At 42.1% G+C, this 21,561-nt stretch overlaps 1 protein-coding gene across 1 annotated transcript in view; it reads right to left on the reverse strand.

The window, feature by feature from the left end:
* The window catches only part of atxn10 (ataxin 10), a 225,722-nt gene extending 204,392 nt beyond the window's left edge, over positions 1-21,330 (reverse strand). The window contains exons 1-2 of the mRNA XM_048607840.1: positions 21,081-21,330; positions 10,708-10,905 (exon numbers count right to left, since the gene is read on the reverse strand). Coding sequence (XP_048463797.1) covers positions 10,708-10,905; positions 21,081-21,223 — 341 coding nt within the window. The 5' untranslated portion in view covers positions 21,224-21,330. The remainder of the gene's footprint in view (positions 1-10,707; positions 10,906-21,080) is intronic.
* Between the last annotated feature and the right edge of the window lie 231 nt (positions 21,331-21,561).

The raw sequence follows: 21,561 nt of genomic DNA on the forward strand, positions 1-21,561 counted from the left end.
GGTTTTGAGGAGGAGACAGGTGGGAGGAAGGACAGGTTAGGGAGGCGGGGACGAGCTGGGCTGGTTTTGGGATGTAGTAGGGGGAGGGGAGATTTTGAAGCTTGTGAAGTCCACATTGATACCATTGGGCTGCAGGGTTCCCAAGTGGAATAGGAGTTGCTGTTCCTGCAACCTTCGGGTGGCATCGTTGTGGCACTGCAGGAGGCCCAGGATGGACATGTCGTCTGAGGAATGGGAGGGGGCGTTGAAATGGTTCGCAACTGGGAGGTGCAGTTGTTTAGCGCGAACCGAGCGTAGGTGTTCTGCAAAGCAGCCCCCAAGCCTTCGTTTGGTTTCCCGATGTAGAGGAGGCCGCAACGGGAACAGCGGATGCAGTATACCACATTAGCAGATGTGCAGGTGAACATCTGCTTGATGTGGAAAGTCTTCTTGGGGCCTGGGATGGGGGTGAGGGAGGAGGTATGGGGGGAGGTGTAGGGGCAGGTGTAGCACTTCCTGCGGTTCCAGGGAAAACAACCAAAACAGAATCCCCCTCGTCCTCATGTACCACCCCACCAACCTCCGGATCCAACGCATCATTCTCCGACACTTCCGCCATCTGCAATCCGACCCCACCAAAGACATCTTTCCCCTCCCCACCCTTATCTGCTTTCCGGAGGGACCACTCTCTCCATGACTCCCTTGTCCGCTACACACTCCCCTCCAGCCCCGCCACACCCAGCACTTTTCCCTGCAACCGCAGGAAATGCTACACCTGCCCCTACACTTCCTCCTCACCCCCATCCCAGGCCCCAAGAAGACTTTCCACATCAAGCAGATGTTCACCTGCACATCTGCTAATATGGTATACTGCATCCGCTGTTCCCGTTGCGGCCTCCTCTACATCGGGAAACCAAACGAAGGCTTGGGGACCGCTTTGCAGAACACCTACGCTCGGTTCACACTAAACAACTGCACCTCCCAGTCGCGAACCATTTCAACGCCCCCTCCCATTCCTCAGACGACATGTCCATCCTGGGCCTCCTGCAGATGCCACCCGAAGGTTGCAGGAACAGCAACTCCTATTCCACTTGGGAACCCTGCAGCCCAATGGTATCAATGTGGACTTCACAAGCTTCAAAATCTCCCCTCCCCCTACCGCATCCCCACCTCCCTAACCTGTCCTTCCTCCCACCTCAAGCCCCACCCCCATCTCCTACCTACTAACCTCATCCCACCCCCTTGACCTGTCCTTCCTCCCTGGACTGACCTATCTCCTCCCTAACTCCCCACCTACACTCACCTTTACTGGCTCCATCCCCGCCTCTTTGACCTGTCTGTCTCCTCTCCACCTATCTTCTCCTCTATCCATCTTCTATCCGCCTCCCCCTCTCTCCCTATTTATTTCAGAACCCCCTTCCCCTCCCCCATTTCTGAAGAAGGGTCTAGGCCCGAAACTTCAGCCATCCTGCTCCTCTGATGCTGCTTGGCCTGCTGTGTTCATCCAGCTCTACACATTGTTAAGTCAATCCGAGTGTTCCCCAACTGTAAACCTTGGATGAACCAGGAAATCCACTCCCTACTGAAGACCAGACATGCAGCATTCAAGTCAGATGACCCAGACCAATACAGGAAATCCAGGCATGACCCCCGCAAAGCGACGCCAAAAGGCAGTACTGGATCAAGTTAGAAGCCCAAACCTACCAAACAGACTCCCACTGCCTATGAGAAGGCCTAAACAACATTAGAGGATATAAAATGAAGCAAAGCAAGATAGCGGACAAAGACATTCCTCCCCGACGCGCTCAATGCTTTCAATGCTCAATTTGATCAGAATGCCAGCGGCGCGGTGATGCCTGCCCCAACAGCCCTAGACACACCTGTTTCCTCGGTGCAGACATCAGATCAGATTGAGAGTCAACCCAAGGAAAGAGACAGGCCCAGACGAGCACTCAGATCCTGTGTAGACCAAATGGTGGAGGTATTCACTGACATCTTCAACCATTCCCTCCTACAAGCCGAAGTCCCCAGCTGCTTCACAAAGACCACCATCATCCCAAGGCATAAGAAAGCACATGCAATATGTCTTAACGACTATCACCCAGTGGCTCGGATCTCAATAATCATGAAGTGCTTCGAGAGGCTGGTCACAGCCCATTTCAATTTCAGTCTCCCAGCCTGTCTCGATCCCCTACAATTTACCTACCAATGTAACAGGTTCACAGCAGATGCAATTTTCCTAGCCCTGCACTAATCCCTGGAACATCTGGACAATAAGGACACCTATGTCAGACTCCTGCTCACGGACTACATCTCCACCTTCAACACCATTATCCCCTCCAGACTATACCTTCAGGAACAACACCATTATACAGACACTGATTTTGAAACTGCGTGACCTTGGTCTCAGCTCCACCCTCTGCAATTGGATCCTCACCTTTCTGACCCACAGACCGCAATCAGTGAAGGTAGGTAACTGCACCTCCTCCACAATAACACTCAACACCAGAGCCCCCAAGGATGCATCCTCAGCCCCCTACTGTACTCCCTATACACCTACGAATGCATTGCCAAATTCCGAATGACACCATCTATGAGCTCGCTGACAACACCACCATAGTAGGAGGGATATCTAACAGTGAAGAGGCAAAATACAGAAGGGAGAGAGAGGGCTTGGTGACATGGTGCAATGAGAACAACCTCCCTCTCAATGTTGGCAAAATTAAAGAACTGATCATTGACTTCAGAAAAAGGGGAGGAAAACACACCTCTGTCCAGATCAACCGAGTGGATGTTGAGGGGGTGGACAGTGTCAAGTTCCTTGGATTGATGACAACTGACAACTTGTCCTGGCCTTCCCACATAGATGCAACAGTCAAGGCAGCACAACAACACCTCTTCCACAGACAGCTCAGGAAATTTGGCATGGCCGTAAGGACCCTCACTAACTTCTACAGATGCACCATTGAAAGCATACTGTCCAAGTGCATGATGGCCAGATATAGCAACTGCTCTGCCCAGAACCATAAGAAACTACAGAAGATTGCGTGCACAGCACAGGCCACCATGCAAGCCAGCCTTCCATCCGTGGACTCCATTCACATGACTCGTTGCCACGGAAAGGCTGCCAATATCAAAGACCCATTGCACCCCAATAATGATCTCCTCCAACTTCTTCCATTAGGCAGAAGATACAGAAGCCTGAACACACGCACCAGCAGGTTCAGCAACAGGTTCTTCCTAGCCATTATTAGGCTGATGAATGGACTCTGTAGCCTCAAATAATGCTGATCTTGCTAACGTTGATCTCACCTAACGCATGTCCTGTACAATGTAACCTGTATGCCTCTGTCTAAGCCTTTAGAACTTCTGATCTGTACATCCTTGCTTACTATGGTCTGCCTATACTGTTCTTAAACAAATCTTTTCACTGTACTTCGGTACACATGACAATAAATCATTCAGCCAACATGCGCTTCATTGCTTTCATAATTTCCCCATTTCAAATGATACACCCTTGCTTCAGACTGACATACATCACTTTTAAACAATGTAAACTTCTAACACATCGTGGTCATTAATCCCTAGAAGTTCTTTAACATACAAGATTATCAATTCACTTTTTTCATTACATACTACCAATCCAAAATAGGCTGTCCGCTCAATAGCATGTCCTTCAACATGCTGCTCGAGAAAACCATCCCTCGCACACTCTAGAAACTGGTCCTCCACAGTTTTAGTGCTTAGTTTGTTTACTCAGTCTACTTTCAGAGTTAAGTCACCTATGGTTTCTCCAGTCCACATGCTACAAGCTTCTCAATCTCCTGATTTATGCCATGTCCTACACTATACTAATATTTAGTGGCCTATAAATAACTTCAATCAATGTCTCTTGCCCTTTGCTGTTTTTTTTTATCTCCACCCAAACAGATCCCACATATTATTCTTCAGGTCTCTGTGCATCCGCTACTAATGTACAAATCCCATCTTATGTTATCAGCATAACTTCACCTCCTTTTCCTTCACATCTGTTCTTCCTGAATGCCAAATACCCAGTTCCCAGTCCTGATCACCACATAGCCATGTTTTTGCACTAGCAATTATATTATTACCATTTATCACTATTTGTGCCTTTAAAATTGTTGCAAATGCTACAAGCATTCACATAGAATGCCCTTTGGTTTTTTGATATCATTCCACATTCAAAGTATACTCGACACTTGGTTTTATTTCTCCTGTCTCCCTTGCAGTTTTTTCTACTTCTTGTTACCAGCTTAACTCCCTTCCAATACAGGCTACCCCTCAGATCCCCATCTCCGTGGCAAGATAGTTTAAACTAACCCCAAGAGCATAAGCAAATTTTCCTGCAAGGTAGCTAGTCTCAGTCATTTAATATGTAACCCATGCAGTTTGCACAGGTCTAACCTACTCCAGGCTGTTCCAAAGCCTCAGAAATCTACTGCTCTCTTATTGCACGTCCATTAAATCAACCCTCCATTCTTAAACTCATTAGTACATGGCACTAGGGGTAGCCTGAAGTCACTGCTCGAAGCCCTGCTTTTAAATTTTCTAATTCCGTGAATTCTGCTTTCAAGACCGCATTTTTCTTCTTCATGTCATTGTACCAACCTGGACTATGACTTCTGGCCAATCCTCTTCCCAGAGAAGGATGGCCTGTGCCATTCTTGACCATGTTTCATGGTGTAGAAATGTCTATCTGATCCCCTGAATATAGAATCCTCTATCATCACTGACGTTGCAATCCTTTTCCTTCTCTACCCCAGAAGAACCATCACTAGTTTCCAAAACAGAATATCGATTGACAAACATGATAGACTGAGGGAACTCCTGCACTACCTGGCCAGCTTTCCTAATTTGCCTGTTAGTCACGCATTCCGTCCTGTGTACATTTCTAATTTGAAGTGTTCACTCCCCTGTGTGCTATCCACATAGTCCTCTGCATCACAGATGCACAATAGTGACTCCAGTTGCAGCTCAAGTTCTGAAACCCAGAGCTCAAGCATGTGTAGCTGGTAACCCTTCCTGTAGTTGTGTTTTTCTGTGACACTGTGTCCATGATTTCATACATATCATAGAAGGTATGCTCCATTTGTCACTGTTTTCTTACCATTCTCTAACTCTGAAAACTAGTTGTTACCATAAAAAAAAATACACACTTACTGTTAAAAGTTAGAATAACTTATTTTCTTCTGGCTCTAATGTATTTTGCTTCAATTACTTGACATAATTTTACCCCCATTTCCTAGTATTCCTTATTGAAATCCTAGTAGTCGCTACTTCTTTGTACATGATACTTTTTCAGATTTAAGCAATTTAGATTCAAATCTCCAACATCAGCTTCTCACCAACCAATAATCACAGAATTTCTGTAACATCATTCTTGGACTTTTTGTTTTCACATTCAGCCTCTCTTGCCACTGTTTTCAGAGTGAAGCTACTCCCTGCTCTCCGCACTTTTAAAATTCTTGCCTCCTCTCTCAACGCTGTGCTCAAGATGAAGTTAGTGTCCACTCTCAATGCTCTTTTCAAACTTGCTGCCTTCTTTCTTGGTACTATGTTCAGAATGAAGCCATTCAACACAATCTCTCCTCATATCTAATTCTAGGAACTAATCTATTGATCCTTCATTATGCAAGTAATTCCTTTTTCAGATACAGAGAACAAAACTGTATATGATATTCCAGGTGTAGGAAAGTGGACGTGAGGAATGTGAGAGCAGCTGTGATCCTCATGAATGGTGGAGCAGGCTTGAAGGGCCATATGGCCTACACCTGTTCATATTTATGATCTTATCTGTGGTCACGCAAAAGCCAATTGCAGAAAGACTTGCTTACTCCTACACAGGCCAACAAACTATCTGACCTCTTAACTGCTTGCTATATCCTCCCGTTTATGTATGACAACAGTTGAATTTTTTAAAATAAAAAATGGCAAAAAGAGTCTGTGTTGTGGCATTCTTGACAGTAAAGTGACTGACCTTTCATCTCTCCACATTATATCCCTTTTTCTAACTTTTTGCCCATTCATCATTCAACCTCTTTGCAGTCTCTTCTCAGTTCACTTTCCCTCCAAGATTTTTTTTAAAAAATCAGCAGCAAATTTAGATGCACTACTCTTGGTACCTTCATCCAAGACATTAACTTAGCTTAAAAATAGTCAAGATATCAGTACTGATCCTGTGGTACCCTATTAACAACCTACAAGCATGAAATTAACCCACTTATTGGATTTGTTTTTTCTTTAAACAATCGCCTATCTAAAACAACATTACCAAAGTCACATGAACCCTATTTCAAGCATCTACCTTTTGTAAATCCAAATATCCACCATTACTATGTCTACGCTGCTAGTTACATCTTCGAAAACATCTGTAAAACCACATGACATGCCGAATCATGCATTTTTTAAAAAGAATTCTCTAAGTGTTTTGTTACTAGGCACCTTAACAATGCATTTTGTCAATGTCAGATGTCAGGCCAGCAGCTCTGCAAGTTCCGTGTTTTCTGTCTTTCCCAATTTTTCCAACTGTAATTTGCATTTGTTAACTTCCAACCCAATGGAAGTTCAAGAATTTAAGGACATTTGGAAGATTAATGAATCCACTATCGTTGCAGCCACTTCTTTCAGAACCTAGGATGTGTACCATCAAGCCCAGAGGATAATTTCTCCAAAACATTTTCTTTACAAATAATAACTACTATAAATTCCTTATTCTCATTACATTTCTTTTCCCCAAACATTTATGTCCTTCAACATCTCTGCACTTCTTTATTCCCCATTATAACTGTTACAGTCTCAACTTCGAGACAACTCATTTACTTTCATGTATTTTATTTCATTTGACATACTTGTAAAGCTCATACATTTTTTTGTTAGTTTGTTGTTATTCTATTAACCCTCAAATTGTCAGTCATCCTTTGCTGATATCTGAAACTCTCCAAAATACTAGGCTCCTTCATCACGTTCATCAGAAAAGATTTATCAGGATGTTGCAGGGAATGGAGGGCTTGAGTTATAAGGAGAGGCTGGAACTTTGTCACTGGAGCTTAGGAGGTTGAGTGTTGACCTCATAGATCATAGATCATAGAATCCCTACAGTATGGAAACAGGCCCTTTGGCCCAACAAGTCCACACCACCCCTCAGAGCATCCCACCCAGACCCATCCCTCATCACCCAACTAATCTACACATTCCTGAATACTATGAGCAATTTAGCGTGACCAATCCACCTAGCCCGCACATCCCCGGACCGTGGAGTTCTGCATAGGGTCAATGAAGTGGTGTACAGATAAGGTGAATGGCAAGTGTTTTGTCCTATGGTAGGACATTCCAAGATTAGGGGGCATTTTTTTTAAAAGGAGTGAGGAGAAAGATTTAAAAAAGACACGAGGGGCATTTTTTTTTTCTTAAACACAGTGTGGTTTGTGTGCGGAATGGCCTTCCAGAGGAAGTGGTGGGTATGGATTCAGTTACTACATTGAAAAGTGATTTAGACAAGTACATGAATAAGAAATGTTTGGAAGGATAGGGGCCACATGAAGGCAGGTAGGACTAGTTTAGTTTGGGATTATGGTCAGCATGGACTGGTTGGACTGTAGGGTCTGTTTCCATGCGGTATGACTATGACTATAAGTATCTTCTTTTAATCTAATACAATGCTTAAACTTTTTAGTCAGTCACAACGGAATCATTCTCAATCATAGGCAATGCAGTTCTTCTATACAAGGCAATCAAAACCAGACTGTCCCAACATGACACACCCAGTCAAGCAACATGAATGAATAAAATTAGATACATACAGCTGGAACTAATCGCTACCTCCATATGGGATTGGGACAGAAACGTGGGAACAAAGACATTCCATTTGGTAACAATGTTCTTAATTTGAAATGCAGCTGTGATATTTAATTAAATAAATTTGTACCCAAGTGCAATGAGTTCCTCCAGCATTGTTTCTTTTTATAACTATGGTTTACATTCTGTAGATAGACAATTTGACTACAGATTCAGTTTATTCATTCCACTGCTTGCACCATCACTCTTGGCATTTGCACATACTTTTCAAATCCCACTTTCTACTGATAAATGTGCAGAAATGGCCTTGTTGATCTAATCCTCAAGTGGGATTTCCTTGGTCTTTGTAAGAAATGCTTTATCTGGTCCTACTCTCTCCCACGTAATGAAACAGTAATCAAGCATGACAGTTAAATCTTGTTCCAATTCCTTCACCGAGAGTACACTGCACCTCCATATCATCTTCAAATGCCACTGTCAAGAAAATTATTTCACATCTTTTCTGAAATTACCAGCTGTGAATGGGAATGGGACCAAGGAATTTGCAGTGCATCCATGATTTCATCAATGGCCTAAATCCCAGAAAGAACTCATTAGGACAGAGATACAAGTTCTAACCACATTAATTCCTAAATGATGATATAAATAGCAACTCAGTTTGATACCAAAGTATAGATAATTCACCAATCAAGTAATTATCCCCTTAAAATGTCACGTCTATATTGCACTAGACTTCATTGCACAAGCACAATACAGATGGTACCTTTCAATCGTGTAAGAAGGTGACGTGCACCACAATAGTCAACACTTTGTTGGGCATCAATTGATGTGGCTCAGTAGTCCCGCTGTGGCATTGCTGTGCAATTATATTAGCATTATAACTACAATTTCCACTCTCTAGACAGACAGTTTGTCTACAAGAGATAGTAGGAACTGCAGATGCTGGAGAATCTGAATCTGAGACAACAAGGTGCAGAGCTGGATGAACACAGCAGGCCAAGCAGCATCATAGGAGCAGGAAGGCTGACGTTTCAGGCCTAGACCCTTCTTCAGAAAATGAAGGGTCTAGGCCCGAAACATCAGCCTTCCTGCTCCTATGATGCTGCTTGGCCTGCTGTGTTCATCCAGCTCTGCACCTTGTTGTCTCAGTTTGTCTACAAATCCAGTTAATTCATTTACTTTGCATCTTTAGCAGAGTATTAAAGGAAGTAGTCCTGGAAATATTGGATGCATTAGTGGTCATCAGAGCAATTCATGTAGACTGGAAGGTGTCAAATGTAACCCCAATATTAAAAGAGGGAGACAAGAAAAAAATGAATTACAGACCAGAAAACCTAACATCAGTAATGAAGAAAATACAACAGGCTAACATAAAACATATAACAGAATATTTGGAAAGCTTTGATGATGTAACCAATAGAATAGATAAAGGAGAACCAGTAGATGTGGTGTATTTAGATTTCCAAACACTTTTGATAAAAGTCCCTCATAAGGTTAGTCGGCATAGTTAAGACAAATGTTCTCGGGTGTAATATGTTAGCATGGATCAAGAATTAGTTGACAGACAAGTACAGGATGAAAATAAATGGGTCCTTTACTGAATGGCAGGCAATGACAAGTTGGGTGCCTCAAGGATCAGTGTTTGGGTCCCAGGTATTCATGATTTATATAAATGGCTCGCATAAAGGTAACCAAATGCACCATTTTCAAGTTTGCTTACAACACAAAACTGGGTAGGATTGAGCTTCATTGAAGCAGGTTCTAGGTGATTTAGACAAGTTGAATGAGTGAGAAAACACATGGCAGATGCAGTACAAATTGGCTAAATGTAAAGTGCTTCTGTTCTGCACACTCCAGTATACAAAGTGTATGATTTAAATAGTGGTATACTGGGATATGTAAATTACAAAGGGATCTGCATTTCCTTGTATACCAGTCAATGAAAGTAGGCAGGAAAGTGGAGCATATAGTTAAGACGACAAATGGTAAATTGGCCTTCATTGCAAGAGAATTTAAGTTCAGAAGTAGAGATGTCTCACTGCAGTTATACAGGGCCTTGAGACCACATCTGGAGTGTTGCATTTAGTTTTGGTATCCCTGCCTAAGAAAGGATATATTTGCCACAGAGGGAGTGCAACATATAAAAGTTTAACAAGCTGGACAGACTAGGGAGAATGTTGTACTTGGTTGGGTACTGTAGAATCAGGGGACACAGTCTCAGAATACAGGGTAGAGTGGAAATAAGAAAAGCATTTTTTTCAATCAAGGGGTAGCAAACAGTGGAATTCTCTACTATGGAAAGCTAGGGAGGCTAAGTCACTGAATACATTCAAGAAAGAGGTCAATAAATTTCCAGATTTTAAAAAGACATAAAAGGAGTACGGGGAGAAAGCAAGACTGGGCTATTAAGTGGTGGATCAGGCTTGAAGAGCTGATGGCCTAATTCTGCTCCTAGTTTCTGTGTTTATCAGTACACAACTGAACAGTGAGAATGTTTAACAATGTCATTTAAGTATTGCCTATGGTTATATGCATAAGCTCTTTTAAAAAAAAAATTGCTCCATTTTTAAAATTTGGAATATTGTGAGGGCAGTTGCTTTTCATTCCCAAACCAATGGTATGGGTTTTCTCTGTGGTATTTTTAGTCCCATTTCTTTGCTTTTATGCTCTCTGCACTACAGACAGCACTATTCCCAGGTCTCGCCTGAAAACAGGGTAGGATAATGCTCCCAGCAAGTCTCATCTATTCGATGGGAAAACTTCTGTCTCTATTAAGCAATATCCCACAACAGTACGAGTAAGATCAGGAGTTCTGATTTAAAACTGCAAACATATATATTTCCCTATGCAATGCACAATTGTACTGATTAAAACATCTCATTCTATAACAAAAAGAACATGAGCTTTAATTACCTTGCATGAGACTGGTTTTTGACACATTGTATGCAGGCATTTCTGAGGCATCGGAAGCACTCAGCAACTAGCTGTAAACAAGCTTCAAGTTGTCCGTTCCTGCTTCTGTCAGGATTGTCAGTGAATACCTCTATCTCGGCCAACTGTGTTGCTAGAATGTGTTCAAAACTTTCAAATAAAGATTGTGTTGCCTCCATCCTGTTAGGAAAGAAAAATCTGTCAGCCAAACATATTCTGTCTTCAGGCAACATCTCAATTATAGTGAGCAATTGCTCTCTCAACAATCACACTATAGTTCAAATGCGTCCTGGTGTCTGTCCTTTACATATTCAACCAACAAATGGATATCTCTATGAGCTTTTAGACATGTGGAGTCACCCTGGTTGCTAAAGATCACTTCTGTCTGGACACATTATGTAGAAGTCCATCTCAGCTCCTGTACAAGGACATCACAGCACCGTTCAGGTTCATTGCGACCACATCTTTCATGGCACACAATAACACAGGAAAGTACAAAAAAAAAGTGAAAAGCTTTGGAAATACTTAGGTGAGGTGCCATCCAAGGCGATATAGAGTTAATATTTCAGATTAATAGCCTTTCATCAGAAGAGTGATTTGGGTAAAGATGAGAAACAATAAAGGTAATAAGTTGCTTGTGTGTATGGTTACAGGCCACCTAATAGGAACCACACAGTAAGATGCAGTATAAAGGAAAAAACAGGAGTTTATCAGATAATCATGGGGAACTACATACAGACTGAAAAAGATCAGATGAGCAATAGTTATCCACGAGGAGCTCATAGAATTCGGGCCAATTTCTTAAACGACATTCTGCAGCCAACCAAAGAGTAAGTTACACTAGACCTGGTATTGTGCAATGAGAATAATGACCTCACAATGAAGGTGCCTCTATGTAGCAGTTATCTTATTAATGAATTTTATAACAAAGGTTGAGACAGAAGACTTCTATTTTAAATTTAAATAAGGGTAATTATCAGGGCATAAAAGCAGAGAAAGTGAACTATAAATTTGGTTAAAAGGATATGTCAATAGAGATGCAATAGCACACATTTAAGGTGGTATTTCAGAATTTTCCTATCACAAAGAAAAGTTCCAAGGGCAGGACCCACCATCAACAGTTAACTAAACAAGTTATGATGGTGTCAAACTTAAAGAAAAACCGCAAGTGCACAAATATGGATGACGGGTCAGAAGGTTACACAGAATATAAAAAACAGAAAATAATGACGAACAAGGATTGATAAAGAGGAAGGCACTGGAGTATGAGAAATGCTAGCTAAAACAAAAAGAACAGATAGTAAGAGATTTTATAGGTATGTACAAGTCAGAGAATCTGGGGAATTAATATAGTTATGAGGAAACGACAGATGAATCAAACAGGTATTTTATTTGCATCAGTCTTCACTATAGCGGACGCAAATAACATCTCAGAAATATCTGTAAATGGAAGGGAGGAATGCAAGAAAATTAAAAATCACCAGAGAAATGGTACTGAGCTAACTGCTGGAGCTCTGGACTGACAACTATTCATCCTAGGGTCTTAAAAGAAGTGGCTAGTGAGATTGTTAATATATTGGTTTTAATTTTCCAAAATTCCCCAGATTCAGAGAAGGTTCCATTAGATTGGAAAATAACAAAATGTAACTTCCATATTTCAAAAGGGAAAGAGACAAAGGAGAAAACTATAGGCTAGTTACCTGTCATAAGGAAAATGTTAGACACTATTAATGATATTAGCTCTTGGCACTTGGAGAAGATGAAGGTAACCAGGCAGCGTTAAATGGTTTTGCCAAAGGGAGATCATGTCTGACTAAAAGTTTTTTAAAGAAGTAACGCATGCTGTGAATAAAAGGAACTTGTGGATGTAGTGTACTTAGGCTTCCAGAAGACATTTGATCAAGGTGCCAGGAAGGTTATTACCAAAAATAAGAACGTATGCTGTAGAGAATAATAAATTGGCACAGACAGAAGATTGGTGAGCAAAGAGAAAAAAAAAAGAGTAGGCATCAAGGGTATTTTTCTGGTTGGCAAGTTATGAGAGTATGGGGGAGGCAATGGCCTAGTGGTATTATTGCTGGACTGTTAATCCAGAGAGCCAGATAACATTCTGGGGACCAGGGTTTGAATCTCGCCATGGCAGAATTGTGGAATTCGAATTCAATAAAATATCTGGAATTAAAAGTCTGATGATGACCATGAATCCATTGTCGATTGTCGGTAAAACCCAACTGGTTCACTAATGTCCTTTAGGGAAGGAAACTGCCATCCTTACCCGGTCCGGCCTACAGGTGACTCCAGACCCACAGCAATATGGTTGACACTTAAGTGCCCTCTGGGCAATTAGGGATTGGTAATAAATGCTGCCTAGCCAGCAACGCCCTACTCCCAATTTTGAATTTTAAAAAAGTGGTATTGAAGTTGTTTGGCTTGCCGAGCTGGTTTGTTGTTCCGCAGACGTTTCGTTACCATGCTGGGTAACATCATCAGTGCAGCCTCCAATGAAGCAGTGTGTTTTCCCGCCTGGTTTTTAAACTCTGGAGTCCGTTGAGCTGGATTGCCTCACTTCCGGTTTTCCTTCATAGTGGAGTGTATATGGGGTCGAGTTCTAAGTGTTTATTGGTGGTATGTCATAGTGCCAGAGACTTAATTTATATAAATGATGGAGATGATGCAACCAAAGACATGATTGCTAAATTTACTGGTGGCACAAAGACAGGTAAGGAAAATAAGTTGTGACATGGATATGAACTAGCTGCAAAAGGATATAGATAAGTGAAGTGAGGCGGCACAAATCTGGCATAATATGGGAAAACGTGAAATTGTCCATTTGATCGGAAGAATTTTTTAAAAATTACATAAATGACAAGAGATTACAAGAGGTTTGAGATGCAGTGGGATGTACATGGTGCAGTGCAGAAAATGCAAAAGCTTAGTACATTAAGTAATCAAGAAACGGAGTACAAAGATACAGAGTTTTGCTTTTGTTAAATAGGCATCGTGAAGACCACATCTGGAGTATTGGTCTCCTTACTTAAGGAATTCAGATGAGATTTATTGGAATATCTTGAATGAGCAGACTGTCTTTGAGAAAGGGTGAACAGACTAACCTTGTACCTGGAGTTAAGAGGCAAACTGATCAAAACATAGGAAGTGCTGTGAGGTCTTCACAGGGTGGATGTGGAAAGAACGATTCCATTGGTGGAACAATCTACATTTAGGGGACTCGGTTCAAAAATAAGGGGTCACCTTAGAAACAAAGATAACTTTTTCACAGTGGGTCATGAGTCTTTTGAACTCCCTTCCTTAAGGCAGTGGGATCAGTCTTTTAATATTTTTAAGGCACTTATAGCTCGATTGTCAATAAGGATGAAAAGGTCATCAATGGGTATGTGGAAATGTAAATTAGTCAGACCAGCCATAATCTTATTCAATGGTGGAACTGGCTTGAAAGTCCAAGTGACCTAAGCCTGACATTAATTTATGTTCACATGTACATCTCCTGTACAAATGCCGCACAAGGCCAAATCAGCCCATGACAATATATGGGTCACGTGATGGGTTTTATCCATTATAAAAGGGCCAATAGATTTTGAAAGGTTCAAGATGAGCTTATTATTGAATTTGGGGACTAAAAAAAAAGCACCACTTTGAAGAAAATCCAAATTTACAAGACTTTTGAGAACATTTTTTCCCCCACTGGCATATGTGGCAATTTTGCCATTGCTAAGTCTAATTTTACAATTGACACTTCACCACCAGTTTTTCAAGACCAACTTAGGATGAGCAATAAATGCAATACTTTCATCCTGTGAAAAAATAAGTTAACCATTATTCGGCTTGAGCTTTAAGAAAAGTCATTGAATTCCATATTGAACATTAAACAACGCAATAAAATCTACATTTCTCAGAAGCCCAAAAGAAAACTTTCAACCATAACCAATGATTTCTTATATAAATTTATATGCTCAATAAATAGTGTCAGTGTCAATCTACACACGGATATTTGTTCCCAAAGATGTGTAACACATGCATCTGTTCAAGCGAGTCTGTCTTTGAACCTTTCCTTGAAATTTATTTCTATCTTGCAGAGAGACTACACACTCAACTTGAAATAGCTGCCATCCCACTTCCAGCTTCTAAACAAGTATAGCCACTTCCCAAATTTAAATTACATTCAGGTCACAATAAAGTAAGCATTTAGAATGTTTGTATACAAAATGTGGAAACTTTACGATGATTTGAAAATAAAGATCTTAAAAACTACAGGAAAATACTTCTTCATTTTATGAAATTGGAAAGCTTAAAATTAAGATGAACACTGTCTTAATTCCAATCCTTTTTTTTTTTAGAAAAAGGAGGAGGAGATCTCCACATGGTTGGGCTAAATAAATAGAATTACAAAAACACAGAACATCGTTGTATACTTCAGTAATATTAGTTGAAGGAAAGTATCTGTATCAGTTTTGATTTTTTCAGCAAAAATACATAAATTGCAGGAAGTGAGTCCAACAGCAAAAAACTTACAGCTGGAAATCTGACAACTAGCATCATCTGAAACAAACTTATTGACATGTTTTTTAATGTGCGTTTAAAAAATGAACCTCGTATTTATAATATATTTTAGTTTATTTACTTAATATGGCTAAAATTTAGAGAAAATACCAAAGCATTAAATACCATTAATCATGAAGCAAAGATCTAAACTGGACTATTCCTGGGCTGACTTTTAGCTGCATTCAAAGCGAAAGCTTAGAAGTGTCTTTATTCTTTAAAAAAAAACTGAATAGCTGGAGTTTATCAATTAAACAACACAAGAACAAAATTAGAACTAAAACTAATGTTGGAAGAATAGTTGTACATTCCAAGGCAGCAACATATCTGATGAATAGAATTACGATAGCTTCACATTCATGGTTTGACACCTTTAGAATGCCAAAACAGATTACTTCCACTATATTATACAGCTATAGAAGCAAGAGAAGGGTGACTCGACATCTAAAGGAAAAAAGTGTTCTTGAATCTAAGTAAGGCCTAAGACTCAACAAGGGACTCTTCATCGAAATCACGATAATGCACGGACATCACAGGCCAAAATTCAGATAACTTGCCTGAAAAAAGATTGCAAGTTAATTTAAGCAAGGACTTAGCAAAAAGACAAAAGAAACCTCAGTTTACATGAACATTATAAATCTCATGGCTTCAATTAATGAGCACAAGGAAATTCTTCAATCAGCATCAACAAAAGAGTGATGGCATTTTGTGGCAATGACCAGAAAATGAAATAACCATTACAGAACAGGCTGCCAACGCACTCTCCATGCTCCGGTGCAGGGATGTGAAGTGAATTGGGATATTACAGAAAATGAGCGTACAGTATAGTAAGTTAAAACAAATCCTCCACATTGACTGGAAGGACATATTTATGAGAGGAGTTAATCATAGATGTTTTTTAACTGTAGCAAAATTTTAAAAACTTTAAATGAGAACCTCGTCTCTGAAAGTGAGAATTCAAGATCTAGTTTATTTGAAGTTTTTTGGGAGAAAAAAAATTAGATTCAATTTCTTGCATAATGCGAAAACAATTTATTAAAGCAAGACAGAAATGCCCATAAATTAATTCTGGAAAAATTCTTCAAAAACGACATCTGCTTAGATTACATCTGTGGTCAGTAACTCCTTTCCCCTGTTCTAAGGAAAGTATCAAATCAAAAAATAATTGTTGTTACAGGTTGAGCCTTGATACAAGTTTTAATGAAGTAAAATTTGATTAGACGGTGCAAAACACAATTAAATGTGCAAATGTAATTAAAGTATGAAACATGAAACTGTGATGTCAGAAAATAGCTATGGATTATAAGATACACATTTCTCTAAAAATCAACAGAACTGCTTTTTGTAAAAATCTGGATGCACTCCTGACTCATTCAGGCTCAGTTAATATATGTGCTTTCTAGTTGTTTATTTCCTACCTACTTTCATCATGCCAGGTGATACATTCACCATTACTCGGGCTGATTTGTTTCTAAGTAACGTGGCGCCAATAACTAAAGAATGACAAAAAACAAGAACAGGACTTCCAGGAAGCAAATACTAAATACAAGACAGTGAAAGAAAGCAGATCTTTTGTGATATGTTCAAAGTCAGCAAAAGAATAGGTTGCAAAAGAATTGAGGTGGTATTCTATTCCTTTACATTTGAAACATGTCCTTATTAATTATTGAGAAGAAGAAGAAAGAGTAATGTACTGGTGTTGTGGATGATATAAGCTGGGTAGAAAGAGACTACACAGAAGATGCAGAGTAGCTGAAAAAGAGAAATAAACAGATTAAGTAAGCTTGGAGCAAGATAGCAGATGGAGTCTATTGTGGAGAAGTGTGAATTTATTCACTTTGGTCATAAATATAGAAAAGCTGTTGCTTCTTAAAGTTATGATACTTGTAAATGTTGACAGACTCAGGTACACTTATACAAGACCAAGTTAGTACACATGTACAGCACACAATTAGGAAGGGAATTCATTTTTTAATTGAATCAAGGAATTTGGACTTCACTGGTTGGACCAGCATTTATTGCCCGTTTGTAATTCCTTTGAGAAATTAGCTGCCTTCTCGAAATGCTGCAGTCCAATTGGTGTAGGTGCACCCACAATGCTGTTAGAAAGGGAATAATTACACCTAATTGTACATATTTGTATTTGCCTGTCACTTACATTAGCTCACGCTTTAGCCACATCAATTTTAAGATTTGCATCTTGTTTAAAACTCCATCATGACTCATCTTAATAACCCTCCTTCAAATCTGGCCTTTTGCATAGCTGCAATTTCCTTGACTCCACCATTAAGGTTGTGGATTCAAGTACCCAGTACCTAATCTCAGGAATTCCCTCCATTTCTCTATATGTCTCTTCATAAAATTACCTTTTGATTAAGTTTTTGCTTACATATCCTAACATAACTTAATGCATCAAATTTTATTTGATGATAATTCCTATGTAGCAACTTGGGACCTTTTACTTTGATTAAAGGCACCATACATACGTCAACATGCATGCAGTCACTGTAAAATTTGTAATCCTGAAATTAAATCAAAATGCAGTTTTATCAGAGAATTAGCATAAGAATAGAAACCTTATTAAATTTCAATTTCCAACAATTCTCTTCAACTTTATTATATTACTTTTCCAACAAAACTGGTGGCAATGTTAAGGTTTATTTCAGAAATCTAATTTTGAATAAATGTTGAGACAGGAGAATGAAAGGTGGCTCAACTTTAAAACATTCACAATCTTCAAATATTTTTTTCTGTTGCAGTTGTGTCCACACCACAGACTAACAGCTGCATTCCATAATATTTGCAAATCAAAACAGCAAAATGATAACAACCAGATAATGTTATTTGTAATGAGAATTAATGATAAACGTTGGTCAGGATACTGGGAATAACTAACTCTCCAGTTTACCCTCAAAATAAATCCACCAAAACGGCAGACAGGAATTCAGTTTGACGTTTCATCCAAAAGTTGGCATCTCCAACAGTGTAATACAGTATACATTGCACTGACGTCTCAACTTTGATTTCTGCACTCAAGACCTTAGGTGGGTTTTGAATCGGGAACTCTTGTCATTGAGAGGCGAGTAGTCAGATAGAAGACCAAGCAGCATCATAGGAGCAGAGAGGCTGACGTTTCGGGCCTAGGCCCTTCATCAGAAAAGGGGGAGGGGAAGGGGGTTTTGAAATAAATAGGGAGAGAGTGGGAGGCGGATAGAAGAGGGATAGAGGAGAGGATAGGTGGAGAGGAAACAAACAGGTCGAAGAGGCGGGGATGGAGCCAGGAAAGGTGAGTGTAGGTAAGGAGTTAGCCAACTCTCCGACACCTCCTCCTACTGCCCCCTTGATCATGACCCCACCCCTGAGCACCAAACCATCATCTCGCAAACCATCCACAACCTCATCACCTCAGGTGACCTCCCACCCACGGCCTCCAACCTCATCGTTCCCCAACCTCGCACTGCCCGCTTCTATCTCCTTCCCAAAATCCACAAACCTGAATGCCCTGGTCGACCCATTGTCTCCGCCTGCTCCTGCCCCACCGAACTGATCTCCAACTATCTAGACTCCATTTTCTCCCCCTTGGTCCAGGAACTCCCTACCTATGTCCGTGACACCACCCACGCCCTCCACCTCCTCCAGAACTTCCAATTCCCCGGTCCCCAACACCTCATCTTTACCATGGATGTCCAGTCCCTCTACACCTGCATTCCCCATGCAGATGGCCTTAAGGCCCTCCGCTTCTTCCTGTCCCGCAGGCCCGACCAGTCCCCCTCCACTGATACCCTCATCCGCTTAGCCGAACTCGTCCTCACACTCAACAACTTCTCTTTCAATTCCTCCCACTTCCTACAGACAAAGGGGGTAGCCATGGGTACCCGCATGGGCCCAAGCTACGCCTGCCTCTTTGTAGGTTACGTGGAACAATCCCTCTTCCGTACCTACACCGGCCCTAAACCCCACCTCTTCCTCCATTACATTGATGACTGTATCAGCGCCGCCTCGTGCTCCCACGAGGAGCTCGAACAGTTCATACACTTCACTAACACCTTCCACCCCAACCTTAAGTTTACCTGGACCATCTCTAACACTTCTCTCCCCTTCCTGGACCTCTCTGTCCCCATATCGGGCAACCACCTAGAAACCGATATTCATTTCAAGCCCACCGACTCCCACAGCTACCTAGAATACTCCTCCTCCCACCCACCTTCCTGCAAAAATGCTATCCCCTATTCCCAATTCCTTCGCCTCCGCCGCATCTGCTCCCAGGATGAGGCATTCCACTCCCGTACATCTCAGTTGTCCTCGTTTTTCAAGGACCGTAACTTCCCCTCCTCGGTGGTCGAGAACGCCCTCAACCGTGTCTCCCACATCTCCCGCACCTCATCCCTCACACCCCGTCCACGCAATAAAAACCAAAAAAGAATCCCCCTCGTCCTCACGTACCACCCCACCAACCTCCGGATCCAACGCATCATCCTCCGACACTTCCGCCATCTGCAATCCGACCCCACCACCAAAGACATCTTTCCCTCCCCACCCTTATCTGCTTTCCGGAGGGACAACTCTCTCCGTGACTCCCTTGTCCGCTCCACACTCCCCTCCAGCTCCACCACACCCGGCACTTTTCCCTGCAACCGCAGGAAGTGCTACACCTGCCCCCATACCTCCTCCCTCACCCCCATCCCAGGCCCCAAGAAGACTTTCCACATCAAGCAGATGTTCACCTGCACATCTGCCAATGTGGTATACTGCATCCGCTGTACCCGGTGTGGCTTCCTCTACATCGGGGAAACCAAGCGGAGACTCGGGGACCGCTTTGCAGAACACCTACGCTCGGTTCGCAACAAACAACTGCACCTCCCAGTCGCGAACCATTTCAACTCCCCCTCCCATTCCTCAGACAACATGTCCATCCTGGGCCTCCTGCAGTGCCACAACGATGCCACCCGAAGGTTGCAGGAACAGCAACTCATATTCCGCTTGGGAACCCTGCAGCCCAATGGTATCAATGTGGATTTCACAAGTTTCAAAATCTCCCCTCCCCCCACCGCATCCCAAAACCAGTCCAGCTCGTCCCTGCCTCCCTAACCTGTTCTTCCTCCCACCTATCCCCTCCTCCCACCTCAAGCCGCACCTCCATCTCCTACCGACCAACCTCATCCCGCCCCCTTGACCTGTCCGTCCTCCCTGGACTGACCTATCCCCTTCCTAACTCCCTACCTACACTCACCTTTCCTGGCTCCATCCCCGCCTCTTCGACCTGTTTGTTTCCTCTCCACCTATCCTCTCCTCTATCCCCCTCCCACTCTCTCCCTATTTATTTCAAAACCGCCTTCCCCTCCCCCTTTTCTGATGAAGGGTCTAGGCCCGAAACGTCAGCCTCTCTGCTCTTATGATGCTGCTTGGCCTGCTGTGTTCATCCAGCCCTGCACCTTGTTGTCTCGGATTCTCCAGCATCTGCAGTTCCTACTATCTCTAGTCAGATAGAAGATCTTTTATAGCAGTACGGCGACTTCTGCGATACAAATTCAACACGAACAGTGCTGTCCAGACAATTTTTTCCCGAAGAATTTATGTAAACTCTTCGTTCCTTTGAATGTGCAACACAGACATTTAACAGGAGGACAGTGAACATATTTACAGCTGACGACATTCCATCGAAAGATAAGCTTTCCTGGATAAACGCATTGGGAAAATTAATTAAGTTAAACTAAAAGCCTCACTAAAAGCACTCATTAGAGTCAGACACCTGCGTTTTAATTGAAGCCCCAGTACAGAAGTTCGAACACTAACTAACGCACCTATTATGTTGTTCTTTGAACGCGGTGGTCAAACTCTGGATCGGCGTCATGGAAACCAGCACCAACTCTTCTTTTCGACAGTTTCGGGTTAATTCCTTGAGGCGTGCTGTTAGTTCAGGAACACACTCGTAGCTGGCCGCCATCTTACCCCCCGCAGCGATTGACGTCCTGACGCAGAAACGTGCGCGCACCCCAGCGCCGAGGAAACGAGACGCGGAGGGGGTGGAGTTTGAACAGCCAGAGACTCCGTGAAGAATTAAAGGACCATCAAAGACAAGCAGCTCAACAACCAGTGATCGCCAATTAGATCATTGCGCTTATTCTGGTGAGGGGGAGGGCATAACCAAACGGCTAACGTGTGGCGCAGCGGCGCTGCCTGTCTTTGTACAGGCCCAAGTTGTTATCGAACCGGTGGTTCGCCATCCAGAGAGTCGCATGCAAGAGTCTTCGGGTTGTGGTTGTAGTCACTTCGTAACGTTCA

Source organism: Rhincodon typus, chromosome 18 (genome assembly GCF_021869965.1).
Source record: "Rhincodon typus isolate 14 chromosome 18, sRhiTyp1.1, whole genome shotgun sequence".
Lineage (NCBI taxonomy): Eukaryota > Metazoa > Chordata > Chondrichthyes > Orectolobiformes > Rhincodontidae > Rhincodon > Rhincodon typus.